This window comes from Coregonus clupeaformis, unplaced genomic scaffold (assembly GCF_020615455.1).
Source record: "Coregonus clupeaformis isolate EN_2021a unplaced genomic scaffold, ASM2061545v1 scaf0782, whole genome shotgun sequence".
Classification (NCBI taxonomy): Eukaryota; Metazoa; Chordata; class Actinopteri; order Salmoniformes; family Salmonidae; genus Coregonus; species Coregonus clupeaformis.
Genome location: NW_025534237.1, coordinates 116897 through 139476, shown reverse-complemented (window position 1 = coordinate 139476; position 22580 = coordinate 116897). Strand labels below are relative to the sequence as shown.

The following is a 22580-nucleotide window of genomic DNA, read 5'->3' as shown; positions in this document are numbered from 1 at the left end:
TCCTTCAACCATTCCTATGCCGACAATAAGGTCTGAGGTTAACACAGGTTTAGAAGACTTTATACGTTTTGTTCTGTGAGATAATATCAGTCAGTTAACATGACCTTTATGAATTATGAAGCCTTTATGCGCTTTTTTTTATTACACAAATGCTTCAAAATTCACAAAAAGTGACGTTAGCTGTTGAAAATGATCTCATAGAACAAAATGTACAAGATCTCCTAAGCCTGTGTTTACCAAATACCTTATTTTCGCAGTTGATCCAAAAACCCTACAAAAACTCCATTCATTTCCCCATAGGCTTTGTCCATCGAACCATGGTGGAGTACCATTGCCTACAAAAATATGCTTTGTCTGTTCCAATAGTGTGTGATTGCTGGCCGCAATTTGGGGCTCTCCTTCATGTGGGTATTCCTGCATCTGCAGGAACGCCCCCTCGAGCATCGCATTGGTTCCTGCATCAACATCCCCCGAGCATCCCATTGTTTCCTGCATGAACACCTCGTAATCCTCGAGCACGCCATCTTCATGCTTGTATGACACTTTTGATATTCTACATTTCCTCTGATTGTCTATGCGATTAAAAATGTACCAATAGAAGGATAAAGAGGGGTTCCTGCAGATGCATGAATGCCCACATGCAGGAATGCCCTGAATTGCGGGCTGCAATTACACCTTTCTCCTGTCTTTCCAAGAAAATGCATCTGTTTAAAATGAGCAACTAAATGTAGAATACTGTACTCTATCATACCTTTTAATCTAGTTAACTTTTAGAACAGGGTAAATTGATAAAATCACGATGCACCAATCCTGCACCAATTTATATTCCACCATCACAGTTAGAAACGCTTACATTTTCAGCCTACATCATTTGAATAAGAGTTTAATGTGTTATTGCTTGTACCTAAAATGCTTTTATAGCATGCAAAATCAATAAAAGTTGATGAATTTCGCTAAAGTGATTGAATATAAAATGTAATTGGGACCATTTAAATATGAACTATTGAAAAAAGAAAGTCTAAATAATTGTGCAGTTTCAAACGTCACATGGGTAGAATGCTAATCTCCCAAGATGCACTTGTCAAGGGGGAGGTAAAAAGCCATTTTGTTATGTTAGCTATGTGGCTACCGCCACATCTCCAGCGGAATAATAACGATGGATACTTTGAGATGGAATATTGCTTTTAATTTGTTTCACACATGGAAGTCTGAAAAATATAACATTTAATATTTGCCAAATTTTAATATGGGCCAGGGAGTGACGCGGCGTGTATACTAAAGTGTTTGTTTCGCGTATAATTCCGCTAACCTGGTAGGCTAGCTAACGTTAGCTGACTTGAACGAAATATAATTTTCAGTTGTTCGGTTTATCCAAAAGTTTCCTAAGTTTTATGGCTTTGGTCTAGGTATCTACTTCTGTGTCAGCGAGGGATCGGACTAAGTGGTGCATCGTGAATGATTTTAAGCAACAGGGTCAGAGTTGTATAATCCAACTTTAGGCTCGTTTGAGAGGACAAGCAGAAGTGCCGCTGACAGGCTAAATTTAGCTAACAACTCTTCACAACAACGGCCCTCTGCATTATCTAATAATGGCAGAAGACATACGACAGGACAAGAAAGCAAACTTCTCTGCTCTGACGGAGCACAACAACAACGGAGTGACGAGGACTTCTGGCCTGGCCTCCAACAAAGCTGGCGCCTCCAAGAAATTAGTTATTAAAAATTTCAAAGGTAACGCGTGCTGAATAGCTAGTTAACGTTAGCTAGCTAGCTAACCGTGATAGGTAGCTAAACGTTATTTAGCCGTTTGGCCTGACTATCAACTATATGCTAGTAATTGGCTAACTAGTTAACTCTACTTGTGTAACTTGTAACTCCTCATAAATTGCAGTGTAACTTGAGTTCATATTTTTAAGTTGTCCATGATAGCCAGCTGGGTAACCTAGGAAGTTTCCAGACCATGTTAGCTTGTGACATATTTGACGCAATTAATAGCCATGGCATGTAAACAACTGAATATTCCGTTGCAACCAGCCCTGGAAATATTACTCAACTCTGTTTACATCATCTAGCTAATGACATTCTTGCAGAATAAATATATCTATTACATTTTAGAAAACTGGACATTTCCTGACATTTGTTGACTCTGTCCCTGCCAGATGTTTACAAATGGTTGAACATGCATTCAACTGTTTACAAACAAACTTCAAATTTCTCCTAGTTTAAGTGAGGTACCCAGCCAGAGGCGTAAAAAAACTGTCATGTTGCATTGATTGTCTGTCCATTTTGCTGTGCCTTTGGTGTGGTGTAACGGTTGTGTGTTCCCAGACAGGCCAAAGCTAGCAGAGAACTACACTGAGGACACCTGGCTGAAGCTTAGGGATGCAGTAGGAGCCATCCAGAACAGCACCTCCATCAAGTACAACCTGGAGGAACTCTACCAGGTCAGGCCTAAAGCATCAAACAGACAGTGGTGCTTTCAGGACATAAAACAAATCACATTGTATTTGTCACATACACGTGTTTAGCAGATGTTATAGCAGGTGTAGCGAAATGCTTGTGCTATACTTGAGGCTACAGCCCTTATTTTCCATTCTAAAACATAGGCCTAGTTCATGTGTCCACCGGGCCTTGATGACATGACTATATCCAAGTCCCAGTATTTCCATGTGAATAATATGTACCGATATGGGCACTTTACACTTTTCATCTGTATGATGCCATTACTCCAGCTGTCTTGTCGTGTGATCTGCTGGTTGTTGTCGTGTGATCTGCTGGTTGCCCCAGCCAGTCTGGGTGGGTGGTGCCAACTGACACCCTATTTAGGGTATAGGGTGTCATTTGGAACGCAGCATAGATTTGGAGGTGGCATCGGTCCTAGGACACTATGCCTCTCTCTAATCTCAAAGTATTGGAGAGGAGCGCTGCCCCATGCCAGCCAGCAGGTCCTGTAACTCACATCAGCAGTCAGTCAGCATACCTAACCACCATCCTGTTGACTTGGCTAACCCTATCACTCTGACCATTCACCATCCTGTTGACTTGGCTAACCCTATCAATAATTATAATAATAATTGGTCATTTAGCAGACGCTCTTATCCAGAGCGACTTACAGGAGCAATTAGGGTTAAGTGCCTTGCTCAAGGGCACATCGACAGATTTTTCACCTAGTCAGCTCGGGGATTAGAACCAGCGACCTTTCGGTTACTGGCACAACGCTCTTAACCACTAAGCTACCTGCTGCCCTTATAGGACTATCACTCTGACCATTCACCATCCTGTTGACTTGGCTAACCCTATCACTCTGACCATTCACCAGCCTGTTGACTTGGCTAACCCTATCACTCTGACCATTCACCATCCTGTTGACTTGGCTAACCCTATCACTCTGACCATTCACCAGCCTGTTGACTTGGCTAACCCTATCACTCTGACCATTCACCATCCTGTTGACTTGGCTAACCCTATCACTCTGACCATTCACCAGCCTGTTGACTTGGCTAACCCTATCACTCTGACCATTCACCATCCTGTTGACTTGGCTAACCCTATCACTCTGACCATTCACCAGCCTGTTGACTTGGCTAACCCTATCACTCTGACCATTCACCATCCTGTTGACTTGGCTAACCCTATCACTCTGACCATTCACCATCCTGTTGACTTGGCTAACCCTATCACTCTGACCATTCACCAGCCTGTTGACTTGGCTAACCCTATCACTCTGACCATTCACCAGCCTGTGGACTTGGCTAACCCTATCACTCTGACCATTCACCAGCCTGTGGACTTGGCTAACCCTATCTTGTAACTTATCTGTGTGTGTGTCCTATAAACAGGGTGGGATAACTTACAGAATTTAGGAATGCTTAGTATGTTTCCCTCTGTCTCTCTCTCAACTCTGTTTCAGGCAGTGGAGAACCTGTGCTCCTATAAAGTCTCCCCCACACTCTACAAGCAGCTCCGTCAGGTCTGTGAGGACCATGTCCAGGCCCAGATACACCAGTTCAGAGAATATCCTTTACACTGTGTATGTCTTTGTGTGTGAAAGTGCGCATGTGTGTGTGGATGTTATAAAATCCTGTTTGATAGATTTCACGTCGAGACTTGATAAGAACGTCTGTGTCCTGTACGATGCCACATGACAGTGGCTCCTCTGAGAAGATGCACATGTTTTATAACTATCTCTGTAACATAACATGTTTGTTTTTTAAAATAGTTGATTTGTATGCTGCACCGTTGGCCTGGGTCTCCCTGATAACACTTGTTTATCTGGTTAGTTGTGACTGGGGGGCCTAAAAGGAACCTGGCAGCCTCATGTCATAGAGCTGTATTTCAGCAGGCTGCTGTGTAGTAGTTGTGAGACTTATCCAGAGACTTACAGGAGCAATTAGGGTTAAGGTGCCTTGCTTTAGGGCACATCAACAGATTTTTTTCACCTAGTCGGCTCATGAATTCGAACCAGTGACATTTCGGTTACTGGCCCAACGCTCTTAACTGCTAGGCTACCGGACGCTCAGGGGGCACTTTGGACCTCTTCCAACAGCTAGCTGCGCACAGCGACACACTGCTTGGACTGATGGCAAATAAAAAAACTATGAACATCCCTGTAATGGTGTTCTCTATAAACTGACTACACAGTTTTTAGTCGTCAGAAGGATGTGATGTTTTTTTAACCACAACCTGGTGCGAGCAAAGGCACCCTCCAAAGAGATAGTTTGACTGTTGTGTTTTATTGAATTGAGGCCTGTTCCTTAACCTTAACATCTCACAGAGTCCCTGGACAGCCTGTCTTTCCTGAAGAGGATGAACCGATGCTGGCAGGACCACTGCAGACAGACGGTTCGTCAGACAGCCTTTTTCATCTCACCTTTGACCTTTGTTTATCATGTGACATTTAATCTGTCTGAAATGTATGTTGTAGATTAATATAATGTATGTTTGTAATGTGTAACCTTGTTTACTACAGATCATGATCCGGAGTATCTTTCTGTTCCTGGACCGTACCTACGTGCTTCAGAACTCCCTGCTTCCCTCCATCTGGTAAGAGCCCTGTCCACTAGCTATTAGGAAACATACATTCGTCCGTTCTCAGTGGCAAACGGCTTTTCCTGTTCTGTGATGGTGAGCATTTCATTATGGCCTTAACGTGACCATGGCTGCGTCTGAAATGGCACCCTATTCACTATTTAGTTCACTACTTTTGACTAGGTCCTATCTGGGCAAAAATAGTTATATGTAGGATATAGGGTGCCATTTGGAATGCAACCCATGTGTTTGTCCTATGACCGTGACCATTACTGTTCATCATGACCGTGTGTGTTCCACAGGGATACTGGGCTGGAGCTCTTCCGGACCCACATCGTGAGCGACGGGGCAGTCCAGAAACGTACCGTCGACGGGATCCTTGAGCAGATCGAACGTGAACGCAACGGAGAGACCGTGGACCGCAGCCTTCTCCGCAGCCTTCTGGGCATGCTCTCAGACCTGCAGGTGATTGGTCAATTCTTCATGGGGCTTGTTTTACCATTGGCCAATCAAATGTAAAACTTTTGTTCCATAGGCAGATAGTATGTAGATTGTCTGATCTCCTGGCGTAATCTATTGTCTCTCTCCTCAAATCTGTGTAGATTATCTGGAGATCTCCTGGTGTAATCTGTTGTCTCTCTCCTCAGGTGTATAAAGAGTCGTTTGAGGAGCGGTTTCTGATGGAGACTAACAGACTGTATGCTGCAGAGGGACAGAGGCTGATGCAGGAACGAGACGTGAGTGACCGCTGTCAATCAAATGCTTTAATCCCATATTATGATCATGCCCCTATATATGTAGCATATCTGGGTTTCCCCTATAAAGGTAGCATATCTGGGTTTCCCCTATATAGGTAGCATATATGGGTTTCCCCTATATAGGTAGCATATCTGGGTTTCCCCTATATAGGTAGCATATCTGGGTTTCCTCTATATAGGTAGCATATCTGGGTTTCCCCTATATAGGTAGCATATCTGGGTTTCCCCTATATAGGTAGCATATCTGGGTTTCCCCTATATAGGTAGCATATCTGGGTTTCCCCTATATAGGTAGCATATCTGGGTTTCCCCTATATAGGTTGCATATCTGGGTTTCCCCTATATAGGTAGCATATCTGGGTTTCCCCTATATAGGTAGCATATCTGGGTTGCCCCTATATAGGTAGCATATCTGGGTTGCCCCTATATAGGTAGCATATCTGGGTTGCCCCTATATAGGTAGCATATCTGGGTTGCCCCTATATAGGTAGCATATCTGGGTTGCCCCTATATAGGTAGCATATCTGGGTTGCCCCTATATAGGTAGCATATCTGGGTTGCCCCTATATAGGTAGCATATCTGGGTTGCCCCTATATAGGTAGCATATCTGGGTTGCCCCTATATAGGTAGCATATCTGGGTTGCCCCTATATAGGTAGCATATCTGGGTTGCCCCTATATAGGTAGCATATCTGGGTTGCCCCTATATAGGTAGCATATCTGGGTTTCCCCTATATAGGTAGCATATCTGGGTTTCCCCTATATAGGTAGCATATCTGGGTTTCCCCTATATAGGTAGCATATCTGGGTTTCCCCTATATAGGTAGCATATCTGGGTTTCCCCTATATAGGTAGCATATCTGGGTTTCTCCTATATAGGTAGCATATTTGGGTTTTCCCTATATAGGTAGCATATCTGGGTTTCTCCTAGTGACGGTCATAAGTGTGGTCCTCTGTAGCTCAGCTGGTAGAGCACGGCGCTTGTAACGCTAAGGTAGTGGGTTCGATCCCCGGGACCACCCATACACAAAAAATGTATGCACGCATGACTGTAAGTCGCTTTGGATAAAAGCGTCTGCTAAATGGCATATTATAAATTATATTATAAGTGACGCGTGTGTGTGTGTCCAGGTGCCAGAGTACCTGCATCACGTGGCTCGTCGGTTGGATGAAGAGAACGATCGTGTCATCAGCTACCTCGACCAAAGCACTCAGTAAGACCCGCCTCTTCCTCCACACCCCTTAGACTGACAGGCCTGTGCTCCAGTCAGACTAACCCCTTAGACTGACAGGCCTGTGCTCCAGTCAGACTAACCCCTTAGACTGACAGGCCTGTGCTCCAGTCAGACTAACCCCTTAGACTCACAGGCCTGTGCTCCAGTCAGACTAACCCCTTAGACTGACAGGCCTGTGCTCCAGTCAGACTAACCCCTTAGACTGACAGGCCTGTGCTCCAGTCAGACTAACCCCTTAGACTGACAGGCCTGTGCTCCAGTCAGACTAACCCCCTTAGACTGACAGGCCTGTGCTCCAGTCAGACTAACCCCTTAGACTGACAGGCCTGTGCTCCAGTCAGACTAACCCCTTAGACTGACAGGCCTGTGCTCCAGTCAGACTAACCCCTTAGACTGACAGGCCTGTGCTCCAGTCAGACTAACCCCTTAGACTCACAGGCCTGTGCTCCAGTCAGACTAACCCCTTAGACTGACAGGCCTGTGCTCCAGTCAGACTAACCCCCTTAGACTGACAGGCCTGTGCTCCAGTCAGACTAACCCCTTAGACTGACAGGCCTGTGCTCCAGTCAGACTAACCCCTTAGACTCACAGGCCTGTGCTCCAGTCAGACTAACACCTTAGACTGACAGGCCTGTGCTCCAGTCAGACTAACCCCTTAGACTCACAGGCCTGTGCTCCAGTCAGACTAACACCTTAGACTGACAGGCCTGTGCTCCAGTCAGACTAACCCCTTAGACTCACAGGCCTGTGCTCCAGTCAGACTAACCCCTTAGACTCACAGGCCTGTGCTCCAGTCAGACTAACCCCTTAGACTGACAGGCCTGTGCTCCAGTCAGACTAACCCCTTAGACTGACAGGCCTGTGCTCCAGTCAGACTAACCCCTTAGACTGACAGGCCTGTGCTCCAGTCAGAGTACACTAGATCATCTCACAGATTTGAACCTCTTCGTGTTCTTTCACCCCCTCCTCCATCTGTCATCTCTCTTCTCTCTCTCTCTCTCCTCTCGCTTCCCTTTCTCTCTCCTATCTGTTTGTATTCAACAGGAAGCCACTTATCTCTAATGTAGAGAAGCAGCTGCTTGGAGAACACATGACGGCCATCTTACAGAAAGGTATCTACCAGCAGTGTGTGTGTGTGTGTGTGTGTGTGTGATATTGACCCTCTCCTCCAGGTCTCAGTATTCTGGTAGATGGTAACCGTGTGATATTGACCCTCTCCTCCAGGTCTCAGTATTCTGGTAGATGGTAACCGTGTGATATTGACCCTCTCCTCCAGGTCTCAGTATTCTGGTAGATGGTAACCGTGTGATATTGACCCTCTCCTCCAGGTCTCAGTATTCTGGTAGATGGTAACCGTGTGATATTGACCCTCTCCTCCAGGTCTCAGTATTCTGGTAGATGGTAACCGTGTGATATTGACCCTCTCCTCCAGGTCTCAGTATTCTGGTAGATGGTAACCGTGTGATATTGACCCTCTCCTCCAGGTCTCAGTATTCTGGTAGATGGTAACCGTGGGATATTGACCCTCCAGGTCTCAGTATTCTGGTAGATGGTAACCGTGTGATATTGACCCTCTCCTCCAGGTCTCAGTATTCTGGTAGATGGTAACCGCGTGATATTGACCCTCTCCTCCAGGTCTCAGTATTCTGGTAGATGGTAACCGTGTGATATTGACCCTCTCCTCCAGGTCTCAGTATTCTGGTAGATGGTAACCGTGTGATGGAGCTGGCTCTGCTCTACCAGCTTTTCAGTAAGGTGAAGGGAGGACTCCCCACTCTGCTGCAGCACTGGAGAGACTACATCAAGGTACTTTCTCTCCTCTCTGTCTGTCTCTCTCCTCTCTGTCTGTCTCTCTCCTCTCTGTATACTACTCTCTCTGAAACATTTCTATTGATTCCTGTCTCACTGAGGTGTCTCCTAACAGAGTTTTGGTGGTGAGATTGTGGGCACCCCAGAGAAGGATAAGGACATGGTTCAAGACCTATTGGACTTTAAGGATAAGATGGACAACGTGGCCCAGGGCTGTTTCAACAGGAACGAGAGCTTCATCAATGCTATGAAGGAGGCCTTCGAAGCCTTCATCAACAACAGACCCAACAAACCTGCTGAGCTCATTGGTGAGGACACGAGACTGCTGTGGGTGTAAAGAGCCAGAGCAGGAGATATTTAAAGGGTCCTGGAATCTTAAAACAAAGGACTTTTGCTCCATTGCTTAAGATACCGGTCAGGGGTCCCACACCAGTTATGTTTGAGTGTTTCCTGTATGTTTTATCTAACTGGTGGTGTCCTGTCTCTATGGTGGTGTCCTGTCTCTGCACAGCGAAGTACGTGGACTGTAAATTGCGGGCGGGCAACAAGGAGGCTACAGAGGAGGAGCTGGAGAGAATTCTAGACAAGATCATGATCATCTTCCGCTTCATCCATGGGAAGGATGTGTTTGAGGCCTTTTATAAGAAGGACCTAGCCAAACGCCTGCTGGTGGGGAAGAGTGCCTCGGTGGACGCTGAGAAGTCCATGCTGTCCAAACTCAAACACGGTAAGTTGTCCAAACGTCAACACTGTATGATAACAGGATACAATGCAGTGATCTCCAAAATCACAAAGTTTGTCACCATCACATGTTATGGTATCTGTGTTGTGGCAAGCTTTGTCTGTGGGCAGGGCCAGAAAGGAACTTGTTGGTCTACCAGCCACTGTGGCAGGTAGATAAAAAAATCTACCTGCCACTCCAGTTTTTTTAACCTTGGTAATGTTTCTAAAACAATAAATGTATTACTAGTAAGCAGTGATGTGGTATATTGCTAATATTTATTTCATTTTGTGACCCAAGTCTTTTAACCAAAATATCTCAGATGAGAAGGATGTTAAGCTGCCCCTTTTAAGGGCGGGAGGTTACGGAGGCAGCGGTGGTACTCCAGCCGCTGGAGTGGTCAGTGACAGTGTGCCTGTGAGATATTAGACTACATCATCTGACTAGTAGCTGATGTCTTCACTAGCAGTTGAAGCAAAGTCAAACATTGAAAAACAACCTAGCTTGTGAACAAAACATTGTAAATGGCCAAGAAACACAAGGACAAAGTCTCACTTCAGTAGACTTTCCAGTAAATTAGAAATTAGACAGACTTCTATGCCTGTGTGCAACGTGTCTAAATCACAGTGCTCACCGCTCCCCAGCCAGGCAGTGTTGCTGCGCGTCGCGGGAGATATATATGATTCCTAGTTCTTTGTGTGATTTTATCTACCATCTATGAAACAAAACGACAAACACTTTCAAAACAGTTACTGCAGCATTTTATTTAGCTATAAATGTGCTCATTCTTGACTTCTAACTACATTTTTATTTGCAAATGCGAGTGAAATGCTCGCGTTTTAAGAAATGACCACCCGCCAACATGGCTGCTGAAATAAACATCTTACCCGCCAATGTCAAAATGTACCCGCACAGGTTGTTTTTCAATGTTTGACTTTGCTTCAACTGCTAGTGAAGACATCAGCAGAGGTCAGCCTATCGGTGGTTTGTTAAACTCAATGGTCACTATCTCTGGTGTGTGACTGTAGAAGCACCACCCCAAGTCATGAAGTCATGCACTGTATTACTCTATAAAACCTGTTAACGGGAAGTGAGTGTGATGGTTTGTGGCTTCCTGTCCCTGCAGAGTGTGGAGCGGCCTTCACCAGTAAGCTGGAGGGGATGTTTAAGGACATGGAGCTCTCCAAAGACGTCATGATCCAGTTCAAACAGGTTAACACACAGACTCATCGATATCACTATAGTAGTTGCTGTAATAGATTTACCATCAGTGAATCGTAGATGACAACATTGTCTCACGTCAGATGGCGTCACTCCTCCGTGACACTCGTCCCTCAACCGATCTGTCTTGTAAACGTGGAACTCGTATTTGAATATTGAGCGTCCGCCATTAAAATCAAAACATACTGTAGTTCCTAATCACTGCGCTCTCGTATGACTCCATGAAATCGGAAGAATAGCTAGCTAAATTAGTACAAAAATGTTGTGACAGGGATTTAATAGTTTGCGATTGTGAGAAAATAAAAACAAACCGGTAGCTATCTCCTGTACAAGTTTTGTGCCAGGACATTGGTCGCTAGTGCCGTGACTTTCAGCTGTGGAGCTGTTGTAGGTAGCTAGCTAGCTAGCTAGCTAGCTTACTGACATGGTTAGCTAGCTAGCTTACTGACATGGTTAGCTAGCTAGCTTACTGACATGGTTAGCTAGCTCTTCCTTCACTTACATAAAAAGCTTGCTTAGCCTGTTTTAAATTACCCTGAAGTTGTAGACCTGCAGCCACACAATTAAGAGGAACTGACTTATCAGTAATCAGTCCGTAGATCAACAGGTTTCTCTGTGAATGTATCGTTGGGTCAGATGAGCATAGCAGCTGACTCTGGAGGCTACTGCAATGACTGGTGGCAGAACAACAGCTGCTTCATCAAAACTCATCATAATGTTAGCATTAGCTCTACTAGTTCCAGACTGTTCTTTACACACCGTTTTCCAAGAAATTAAGGATTTGACTTTCTCCCACTACAGGACATTAATGTATTGAATAAGGTTGTCTCCCCCAGTACATGAATGTATTGAATCAGGTTGTCTGTCTCCCCCAGTACATTAATGTATTGAATCAGGTTGTCTGTCTCCTTCAGTACACCCAGAACCAGAGTGAGCCCAGCCAGATGGAGCTGACGGTCAACATCCTCACCATGGGCTACTGGCCCTCATACACTCCTATGGAGGTCCACCTGCCCCCTGAGGTCTGTCTGTCTGTGTGTGGTTGGGTGGTGTATGTATGCTAGCAAAAAGTATTGCAGGATGTGTCAATCTAATCTGAGTGTTGGTTAGGTTTTTATGAAGCATAGATAAAGTTTCTATGCCCCCTCTCCCCCCAGATGGTGAAGCTCCAGGAGGTATTCAAGCTGTTCTATCTGGGGAAACACAGTGGCAGGAAGCTCCAGTGGCAGCCCACCCTGGGCCACGCTGTTCTGAAGACTGAGTTTAAAGAGGTGCGAGTGAAAGGACCAGAGCAACACTGTCCTAGAAGATGGACAGCTTTTTTTGTTTCAAATTTCTAATGCGTCTTTCACAAGAAGAAGCTGCGGGTGTCTGTTCTAGACGCGTCTCAATAACTGTGTGCGTCTGTCTACAGGGTAAGAAGGAGCTGCAAGTGTCTCTGTTCCAGACGTTGGTACTACTGATGTTCAACGAGGGGGAGGAGTTCAGCATGGAGGAGATCAAATCAGCCACTGGCATTGGTACAGCTTCTCCTCTGTCTGTCTTCATAGGTACAGCTTCTCCTCTGTCTGTCTTCATAGGTACAGCTTCTCTTTCTTTCTCTTCTTTCTTTCATCATAGGTGCAGCTTCGCTTTCTCTCGATTACATTTATTAGGATCCCCTTTAGCCAATGGCGACAGCTATTCTTACTGGGGCCCGACACATAATGAAAAAGACATTACAGACAAAATACTTTACAATTTACAGACATTTAAAAACATTAACATGTAGTGTGTGTGTGCGCGTCTATCAGTTCCACATATAGTTGAAGTCGGAAGTTTACATACACTTAGGTTGGAGTTATTAAAACTCGTTTTTCAACCACTCCACAAATTTCTTGTTAACAAACTATAGTTTTGGCAAGTCGGTAAGGACATCTACTTTGTGCAGGACACAAGTAATTTTTCCAACAATTGTTTACTGACAGATTATTTCACTTATAATTCACTGTATCATCAATCCCAGAACAACAGCAAAGGACCTTGTGAAGATGCTGGAGGAAACAGGTACAAAAGTATCTAAATCCACAGTAAAACGAGTCCTATATCGACATAACCTGAAAGGCCGCTCAGCAAGGAAGAAGCCACTGCTCCAAAACCGCCATAAAAAAGCCAGACCACGGTTTGCAACTGCACATGGGGACAAAGATCGTACTTTTTGGAGAAATGTCCTCTGGTCTGATGAAACAAAGATAGAATTGTTTGACCATAATGACCATCGTTATGTTTGGAGTAAAAAGGGGGTTGCTTGTAAGCCGAAGAACACCATCCCAACCATGAAGCACAGGGTGGCAGCATCATGCTGTCGGGGTGCTTTGCTGCAGGAGGGACTGGTGCACTTCACAAAATAGATGGCATCATGAGGAAGGAAAATTATGTGGATATATTGAAGTAACATCTCAAGACACCAGTCTGGAAGTTAAAGCTTGGTCGCAAATGGGTCTTCCAAATGGACAAATGGACAACCCCAAGCATACTTCCAAAGTTGTGGCAAAATGGCTTAAGGACAACAAAGTCAAGGTATTGGAGTGGCCATCACAAAGCCCTGACCTCAATCCTATAGAAAATGTGTGGGCAGCACTGAGAAAGCGTGTGCGAGCAAGGAGGCCTACAAACCTGACAGTTACACCAGCTCTGTCAGGAGGAATGGGCCAAAATTCACCCAACTTATTGTGGGAAGCTTGTGGAAGGCTATCCGAAACGTTTGGCCCAAGTTAAACAATTTAAAGGCAATGCTACCAAATACTAATTGAGTGTATGTAAACTTCTGACCCACTGGGAATGTGATGAAAGAAATAAAAGCTGAAATAAATAATTCTCTCTACTATTATTCTGACATTTCACATTTCTTAAAATAAAGTGATGATCCTAACTGACCTAAGACAGGGAATTTTGACTAGGATTAAATGTCAGGAATTGTGAAACTGAGTTTAAATGTATTTGGCTAAGGTGCATGTAAACTTCTGGCTTCAACTGTACATCATACGTCAGTACATACACACAACAAGTAGGTCACATGGGGAGAGGCGTTGTGCCGCGAGCTGTTGCTTTATTTGTTTTTTAAACCAGGTTTGCTGTTCACTTGCGCTATTTAAGACGGGCGTTCCATGCACTCATGGCTCTGTATAATACTGTACGTTTCCTTGAATTTGTTCTGGACCTGGGGACTGTGAAAAGACATCCGGTGGCATTTCTGGTGGGGTAAGTGTGTGTGTCAGTGCTGTATGTAAGTTGACTATGCAAACCATTTGGTATTTCCAACACAATGTGTTTTTATAAAAACAAGAAGTGATGCAGTCAGTCTCTCAACTCTTAGCCAAGAGAGACTGGCATGCATAGTATTTATATCAGCCCTCTGATGACAATGAAGAGCAAGACGTGCTGCTCTGTTCTGGGCCAGTTGCAGCTTAAATAGGTCTTTCTTTGCAGCACTGGACCACATGACTGGACAATAATCAAGATAAAACCAGAGCCTGCAGTACTTGCTTTGTGGAGTGTGGTGTCAAAAAAGCAGAGCATCAATTACGGACAGACCTCTCCCCATCTTTACAACCATTGAATCTATATGTTTTGACCATGACCGTTTACAATCTAAGGTAACACCAAGTAATTTAGTCTCCTCAACTTGTTCAACAGCCACACCATTCATTACCAGATTCAGCGGAGGTCTAGAGCTTTGGGAATGATTTGTACCAAATACAATGCTCTTAGTTTTAGAGATGTTCAGGACCAGTTTATTACTGGCCACCGATTCCAAAACAGACTGCAACTCTTTCTTAAGGGTTTCAGTAACTTCATTGGCTGTGGTTGCTGATGCGTATACGGTTGAATCATCAGCGTACATTGACACAAATGCTTTGTTTTAATGCCAGTGGCAGGTCATTGGTAAAAATATACTGAAAAAACATGTTCATGCAACACTTTCAATGATTTTACGGAGTTACAGTTCATATAAGGAAATCAGTCAATTAAAATAAAATAAATTCATTAGGCCCTAATCTATGGATTTCATGACTGGGCAGGGGCGGAGCCAGGCCCAGCCAATCTGAATGAGTTTTTCCCCACAAAAGGGCTTTATTACAGACCGAAATACTCCTCAGTTTCATCAGCTGTCCTGGTGGCTGGTCTCAGACGATCCAGCAGGTGAAGCCAGATGTGGCGGTCTTGGGCTGGCGTGGTTACAGGTGGTCTGCGGTTGTGAGGCCAGTTGGACGTACTGCCAAATTTTCTAAAACAACGTTGGGTGCAGTTTATGGTAGAGAAATGAACATTTCATTATCTGGCAACAGCTCTGGTGGATATTCCTGCAGTCAGCATTACAATTGCATGCTCCCTTAACTTGAGACACCTGTGATATTGTGTTGTGACACAACTGTACATTTTAGTGGCCTTTTATTGTCCCCAGCACAAGGTGCACCTGTGTAATGATCATGCGGTTTAATCAGCTTCTTGATATGCCACACCTGTCAGGTGGATGGATTATCTTGGCGAAGGAGAAATGTTCACTAATGGGGATGTAAACAAATTTGAGCACAATCTGAGAGAAATAAGCTTTTGTGCATATGGAACATTTCTGGGGTCTTATTTCAGCGCATGAAACATTGGACTAAACACTTTACATGTTGCGTTTTTATATTTTCGTTCAATATAGAAAAGAGTAGAGGGCCTAGAGTGCTGCCCTGCGGAACACCACACTTTACATGTTTGACGTTAGAAGCATTGAGTTCTATTAGATAGATGGCTCTGAATCCATGATGAAAAGCCATAACACACACGTTTTCTCAACAACGGGTTATGGTCAATCATGTCAAAGGCTGCACTGAAATCTAACAGGACAGCTCCCACAATCTTCTCTATCAATTTCTTTCAACCAATCAGTGATTTGTCAGTGCAGTACATGTTGAGTGCCCTTCTAGTCACCTCTTTCTCTCTTATCTTTCTCTCTCTACATTCATCTCATTGCATATTTGGGGTCAATAACATTTCGGCTCATTCATGAAATGCATGTAATTTCCCCAATTAAACTTGATGAAAGGAAGTAGTGTAACCGTGATCTGTGTCCCCATTCTGTCCCCAGAGGAGGGTGAGTTGAGGCGTACCCTGCAGTCTCTGGCCTGTGGGAAGGCGCGCGTCCTCAATAAGAGTCCCCGGGGGAAGGACATAGAGGACGGAGACCGCTTCAACTTCAACAACGACTTCAGACACAAACTGTTCCGCATCAAGATCAACCAGATTCAGATGAAGGAAACGGTAGGGTTAACACCGCTCTCTGAAGGAAACGGTAGGGTTAACACCGCTCTCTGAAGGAAACGGTAGGGTTAACACCGCTCTCTGCAGGAAACGGTAGGGTTAACACCGCTCTCTGCAGGAAACGGTAGGGTTAACACCGCTCTGCAGGAAACGGTAGGGTTAACACCGCTCTCTGAAGGTAACGGTAGGGTTAACACCGCTCTCTGAAGGAAACGGTAGGGTTAACACCGCTCTCTGAAGGAAACGGTAGGGTTAACACCGCTCTCTGCAGGAAACGGTAGGGTTAACACCGCTCTCTGCAGGAAACGGTAGGGTTAACACCGCTCTCTGAAGGTAACGGTAGGGTTAACACCGCTCTCTGCAGGAAACGGTAGGGTTAACACCGCTCTCTGCAGGAAACGGTAGGGTTAACACCGCTCTCTGAAGGAAACGGTAGGGTTAACACCGCTCTCTGCAGGAAACGGTAGGGTTAACACCGCTCTCTGCAGGAAACGGTAGGGTTAACACCGCTCTCTGCAGGAAACGGTAGGGTTAACACCGCTCTCTGAAGGAAACGGTAGGGTTAACACCACTCTCTGAAGGAAACGGTAGGGTTAACACCGCTCTCTGCAGGAAACGGTAGGGTTAACACCGCTCTCTGCAGGAAACGGTAGGGTTAACACCGCTCTCTGAAGGAAACGGTAGGGTCAACACCGCTCTCACCCCTCTTATTGTCACTCCTACACAACGTTGTGTCAAGTCTGTGCCTGCCTGTTGTACAGAAAGGACTGCTGACTCCTCTAATCATTACATTTTTTACATTTTAGTCATTTAGCAGACACTCTTATCCAGAGGGACTTACAGTTAGTGAATGCATACATTATTTTTTTTCCAACCCCCCCGTGGGAATCGAACCCACAACCCTGGCGTTGCAAACGCCATACTCTACCAACTGAGCTACATCCCTGCCGGCCATTCCCTCCCCTACCCTGGACGACGCTGGGCCAATTGTGCGCCGCCCCATGGGTCATAATCATTAACTGTTATATCAGACTAACTCATCCATATAATGGGGCTTTCCCCTGAGGGTTGACACCTCATCAAGTTCCCGTCATTAAATCTTATTGCCTAAGTTTTGAGTTCCACCCTTTCCCTTCATTGGCGGTAGTGTGGCCAGCATGCGTCCACACAGTCAACTCTAGGGTTGGAGTCATTTTTAATTCAGGAAGTGAAACGTTCACAGAAAATAAATGTGGAGTTACATTTCTGTGTGTTTATGTTTCTGTGTGTCTCTGTTCATGCGTCTGTGTGTGTCCAGGTTGAGGAGCAGGTGAGCACCACTGAGCGTGTGTTCCAGGACAGACAGTACCAGATAGACGCGGCCGTGGTCCGCATCATGAAGATGAGGAAAACCCTGAGCCACAACCTGCTGGTGTCAGAACTGTACAACCAGCTCAAGTTCCCCGTCAAGGTACTCTCTTTCTTTCTTTCACTTTTGTTTTTTCCTACCCTGAAATATACAGCCACAAAACAGGCACACATCAAGTAAACGGCACTGCACACCCACCCACAGCTCTAAGCTGCACACCCACCCACAGCTCTAGGCTGCACACCCACCCACAGCTCTAGGCTGCACACCCACCCACAGCTCTAGGCTGCACACCCACCCACAGCTCTAGGCTGCACACCCACCCACAGCTCTAGGCTGCACACCCACCCACAGCTCTAGGCTGCACACCCACCCACAGCTCTAGGCTGCACACCCACCCACAGCTCTAGGCTGCACACCCACCCACAGCTCTAGGCTGCACACCCACCCACAGCTCTAGGCTGCACACCCACCCACAGCTCTAGGCTGCACACCCTTCAGTGTCATTCCTCTGTGTGTTCTCTCCTCAGCCTGGAGACCTAAAGAAGCGGATTGAGTCGCTGATTGACAGAGACTACATGGAGAGAGACAAGGAGAGTCCCAACCAGTACCACTATGTGGCCTGAGGGGGTCGCCACCTCCATCCTCACCACTCCTCCGGTGCCCTGCCAGTGGGCTCAGCAAGTTGGCATCAGCTGACCCTGATATAGCCCCGCCTCTCCTTGACCTGCCCCACCCCCTCACCGCCCCTCCCCCCCTGCTTCTGGGGCCCAGCTCAGAGAGGGCCAGTCTGGAGGCCAGAGCCCCACCTGGTCCTGCACAGCCCAGCCAACACCACCCTCAGGGGGGACTCAGAGCAGGGCAGGCTGGGTCGTGGGGCTGGAGGAGTCTGTCTGGTGGGTGGGAGACGGCCGGCACAAATATCCGCTGACAACGCTAACAAAGAAGAGAACACAGCGCTATCTCAGATGTTGTTGTTGTTTTTTTTGGGGGGGTTGTGATCCATCCACCTTTATTGTTATCAGTCTATCAGTTCCACTGTAGTTTAGCGTGTGGTGATTTTTCTGTTTTTTTCTGTGAGGTAACATAACATGCACCGGCCTGGGGTAACACTATGACAGTGTTGTCAGACAGGGAACAGGAACAGGGTTTGGGGGGTCACATGGACATGGATACGGATACAAGGAGTGACAAGGGGAGGGATGATTTTGAGACGGGGTCGGGGGACACTGTCTCCTGGATTAGCGTTCTCCTGTATTTTGACCAACACTTTCCACGCTCTTTTGTAGACCAGATTGTATTCTTTGTAAGAGAGAGAAAGGAAACATGAATAAATTGATATTTAATGAATGAAGAAGAGTTCATTCATGGTCTGATGGTGTGAACATCAAATGGATTGAGTACTTGTGTATAACTTAGTGGTGTGTGTATAACTTAGTGGTGTGTACAGTGAGGGGGGAAAAGTATTTGATCCCCTGCTGATTTTGTAAGTTTGCCCTCTGACAAAGAAATTATCAGTCTATAATTTTAATGGTAGGTTTATTTGAACAGTGAGAGACAGAATAACAAAAAAAATCCAGAAAAACGCATTTCAAAAATGTTATAAATTGATTTGCATTTTAATGAGGGAAATAAGTATTTGACCCCTCTGCAAAACATGACTTAGTACTTGGTGGCAAAACCCTTGTTGGCATTTAGAGGTCAGACGTTTCTTGTAGTTGGCCACCAGGTTTGCACACATCTCAGGAGGGATTTTGTCCCACTCCTCTTTGCAGATCTTCTCCAAGTCATTAAGGTTTGGAGGCTGATGTTTGGCAACTCGAACCTTCAGCTCCCTCCACAGATTTTCTATGGGATTAAGGTCTGGAGACTGGCTAGGCCACTCCAGGACCTTAATGTGCTCCTTCTTGAGCCACTCCTTTGTTGTGTTGGCCGTGTGTTTTGGGTCATTGTCATGCTGGAATACCCATCCACAACCCATTTTCAATGCCCTGGCTGAGGGAAGGAGCTTCTCACCCAAGATTTGACGGTACATGGCCCCGTCCATCGTCTCTTTTGATGCGGTGAAGTTGTCCTGTCCCCTTAGAAAAACACCCCCAAAGCATAATGTTTCCACCTCCATGTTTGACGGTGGGTATGGTGTTCTTGGAGTCATAGGCAGCATTCCTCCTCCTCCAAACACGGTGAGTTGAGTTGATGCCAAAGAGCTCGATTTTGGTCTCATCTGACCACAACACTTTCACCCAGTTCTCCTCTGAATCATTCAGATGTTCATTGGCAAACTTCAGACGGCCCTGTATATGTGCTTTCTTGAGCAGGGGGACCTTGCAGGCGCTGCAGGATTTCAGTCCTTCACGGCATAGTGTGTTACCAATTGTTTTCTTGGTGACTATGGTCCCAGCTGCCTTGAGATCATTGACAAGATCCTCCCGTGTAGTTCTGGGCTGATTCCTCACCGTTCTCATGATCATTGCAACTCCACGAGGTGAGATCTTGCATGGAGCCCCAGGCTGAGGGAGATTGACAGTTATTTTGTGTTTCTTCCATTTGCAAATAATCGCACCAACTGTTGTGACCTTCTCACCAACCTGCTTGGTGATGGTCTTGTAGCCCATTCCAGCCTTGTGTAGGTCTACAATCTTGTCCCTGACATCCTTGGAGAGCTCTTTGGTCTTGACCATGGTGGAGAGTTTGGAATCTGATTGATTGATTGCTTCTGTGGACAGGTGTCTTTCATACAGGTAACAAACTGAGATTAGGAGCACTCCCTTTAAGAGTGTGCTCCTAATCTCAGTTTGTTACCTGTATAAAAGACATCTGGGAGCCAGAAATCTTTCTGATTGAGAGGGGGTCAAATACTTATTTGCCTCCATTAAAATGCAAATCAATTTATAACATTTTTGACATGCGTTTTTCTGGATTTTTTTGTTGTTATTCTGTCTCTCACTGTTCAAATAAACCTACCATTAAAATTATACACTCATCATTTCTTTGTCAGTGGGCAAACGTACAAAATCAGCAGGGGATCAAATACATTCTTCCCTCACTGTAGTTGGTTGAGCTAGTGAGAAATAATCATTGACTGAATCTCAAGTGTTCTCGATTCTTCCTTTCAACTGTGTTCATCAACATGTATGTTTTTGTGTGTGTCTATTGAGGAAGCCCCTTTGTGTATCACTCTGCTGACAGTATATGGCTCCATGCCTGGCTACTGGCTGTCAGTATATGGCACCATGGCTGGCTACTGGCTGTCAGTATATGGCTCCATGCCTGGCTACTGGCTGTCAGTATATGGCACCATGGCTGGCTACTGGCTGTCAGTATATGGCACCATGCCTGGCTACTGGCTGTCAGTATATGGCACCATGGCTGGCTACTGGCTGTCAGTATATGGCACCATGCCTGGCTACTGGCTGTCAGTATATGGCACCATGGCTGGCTACAGGCTGTCAGTATATGGCACCATGGCTGGCTACTGGCTGTCAGTATATGGCACCATGGCTGGCTACAGGCTGTCAGTATATGGCTCCATGGCTGGCTACTGGCTGTCAGTATATGGCACCATGGCTGGCTACTGGCTGTCAGTATATGGCACCATGGCTGGCTACTGGCTGTCAGTATATGGCACCATGGCTGGCTACTGGCTGTCAGTATATGGCACCATGGCTGGCTACAGGCTGTCAGTATATGGCTCCATGGCTGGCTACTGGCTGACAGTATATGGCACCATGGCTGGCTACTGGCTGTCAGTATATGGCTCCATGGCTGGCTACTGGCTGTCAGTATATGGCTCCATGGCTGGCTACTGGCTGTCAGTATATGGCTCCATTGCTGGCTACAGGCTAATTTGATTTCTGCCCCTGAAGCTGAGTAATTCCTTAGAGAAACAAATTATCCTTGCTGTCGTAGGAGGAGGGTGAGTGACCTGAGATGTCAGAGGTTCTGTCCTCAGCTTTTGGCACGCTGCTGTGGAATAACCCCTCTCCTCACCCCCAGCCTCTTCTCAACCTCTCCTGACCCTCCTCTACCCCTCACCCCCCTAAACCTCTCCTGACCACCCTCAACCTCTCATCCCTGGGTGTGCCTAAAGTGTCTTTCTCTCCATCTCAACTAAAACTTAAGTCTGTTTACCATCAGTTTGCTACTGAATTGTTAAATTCTTTGACACAAGTACAGTAAAGCAAGGTATGTTTTAATTATTGTGATTCCCCTCTTCAGTGAGCCTGCCCCTTCACGCCCTCTCAACAGAACAGGATGTATGTGGCTTAGTGGTGAGTCAGAGGAGCTGCTGCTGCTTGTAAGTGTTGCATTTAGAATCCTGTTATCAAACCACCCCCCTCACATTCTCAACAACCTTACTGGTTAGGACACCTGAAGAAATCAACAATGCTGGCTAGGACCCCTGAAGAAATACTACATGAGTTCCCACGGGGTGCCAGTATTCAAAAAATATGTATTCACTAACTAAGTCGCTCTGGATAAGAGCGTCTGCTAAATGACTAAAATGTGTAATGAGTAAAATCGTTTTGTGAAAAGATGGTTGGAATCAGACTACAGAGGAACTAAAGTGGAGTAGACCATGGTTCCCCAACTTTTGGGATGAATTTGGCACGCGGGGGTTTTTATTTGAAATAAAATAGAATATTCATTGTTGGACATAAGACTAAAAACACCAGGAAATCAGCTTCAAGTGATTTTAATTTTGGAAATCTGTTCCCAAGTATTTCCACGCATAATGGAGACCTGTGATCATATACAAATCTAAGCAAGGTTTAAAATGATTGTTTTGGTCAAATAAAACCCACACACATTCACATGCACACACACATAACACACACACTACGCTCATAATTTACTGCTGCTACTCTGTTTATTTTACTCTATCTATCCTGATGCCTAGTCACTTAACCCTGCCTTCATGTACACATCTACCTCAAATACCTTATTATTATCTACCCTGATGCCTAGTCACTTTACCCTGCCTTCATGTACACATCTACCTCAAATACCTTATTATCTATCCTGATGCCTAGTCACTTAACCTGCCTTCATGTACACATCTACTTCAAATACCTTATTATCTATCCTGATGCCTAGTCACTTAACCTGCCTTCATGTACACATCTACCTCAAATACCTTATTATTATCTATCCTGATGCCTAGTCACTTA

At 45.5% G+C, this 22580-nt stretch overlaps 2 protein-coding genes across 4 annotated transcripts; both read left to right on the top strand.

Moving 5' to 3' along the window:
• The first annotated feature begins 1068 nt into the window (after positions 1 to 1068).
• LOC123485655 (cullin-4B-like) lies at positions 1069 to 18759 on the top strand. Of its 3 annotated transcripts, none has more exons than XM_045216725.1 (19): positions 1086 to 1731; positions 2329 to 2444; positions 3911 to 4014; positions 4773 to 4842; positions 4970 to 5043; positions 5331 to 5493; positions 5676 to 5765; positions 6918 to 7000; positions 8066 to 8133; positions 8709 to 8827; positions 8946 to 9138; positions 9342 to 9557; positions 10678 to 10763; positions 11687 to 11794; positions 11930 to 12043; positions 12187 to 12322; positions 15889 to 16061; positions 17359 to 17511; positions 17940 to 18759. In XM_045216725.1, the coding sequence occupies exons 1-19, from the start codon at positions 1590 to 1592 to the stop codon at positions 18033 to 18035; spliced, it is 2304 nt and encodes a 767-aa protein (XP_045072660.1). In that variant the 5' UTR covers positions 1086 to 1589; the 3' UTR covers positions 18036 to 18759. The 3 variants fall into 3 exon arrangements, with proteins under 3 accessions (XP_045072662.1, XP_045072660.1, XP_045072661.1); XM_045216726.1 differs by having other exon boundaries at positions 1087 to 1731; positions 12187 to 12292; XM_045216727.1 differs by lacking the exons at positions 8709 to 8827; positions 8946 to 9138; positions 9342 to 9557; ... (5 more) ...; positions 17359 to 17511; positions 17940 to 18759 and adding an exon at positions 8194 to 8625 and having other exon boundaries at positions 1069 to 1731.
• A 1637-nt stretch (positions 18760 to 20396) lies between these two features.
• LOC123485652 lies at positions 20397 to 21605 on the top strand. The gene is made up of 2 exons (XM_045216723.1): positions 20397 to 21195; positions 21229 to 21605. The coding sequence occupies exons 1-2, from the start codon at positions 20544 to 20546 to the stop codon at positions 21258 to 21260; spliced, it is 684 nt and encodes a 227-aa protein (XP_045072658.1). The 5' UTR covers positions 20397 to 20543; the 3' UTR covers positions 21261 to 21605.
• The last annotated feature ends 975 nt before the right edge of the window (positions 21606 to 22580 follow it).

Coding starts and splice junctions, on each gene's coding strand:
- LOC123485655 (XM_045216725.1), top strand. CDS start 1,590: ATGGCAGAAGACATACGACAGGACAAGAAAGCAAACTTCTCTGCTCTG. Junction 5,494..5,675: donor GCATGCTCTCAGACCTGCAG/GTGATTGGTCAA, acceptor CTCTCTCCTCAG/GTGTATAAAGAGTCGTTTGA. Junction 12,044..12,186: donor TGAAGACTGAGTTTAAAGAG/GTGCGAGTGAAA, acceptor GTCTGTCTACAG/GGTAAGAAGGAGCTGCAAGT.
- LOC123485652 (XM_045216723.1), top strand. CDS start 20,544: ATGTTTTTGTGTGTGTCTATTGAGGAAGCCCCTTTGTGTATCACTCTG. Junction 21,196..21,228: donor TGGCTACTGGCTGTCAGTAT/ATGGCTCCATGG, acceptor GGCTGTCAGTAT/ATGGCTCCATTGCTGGCTAC.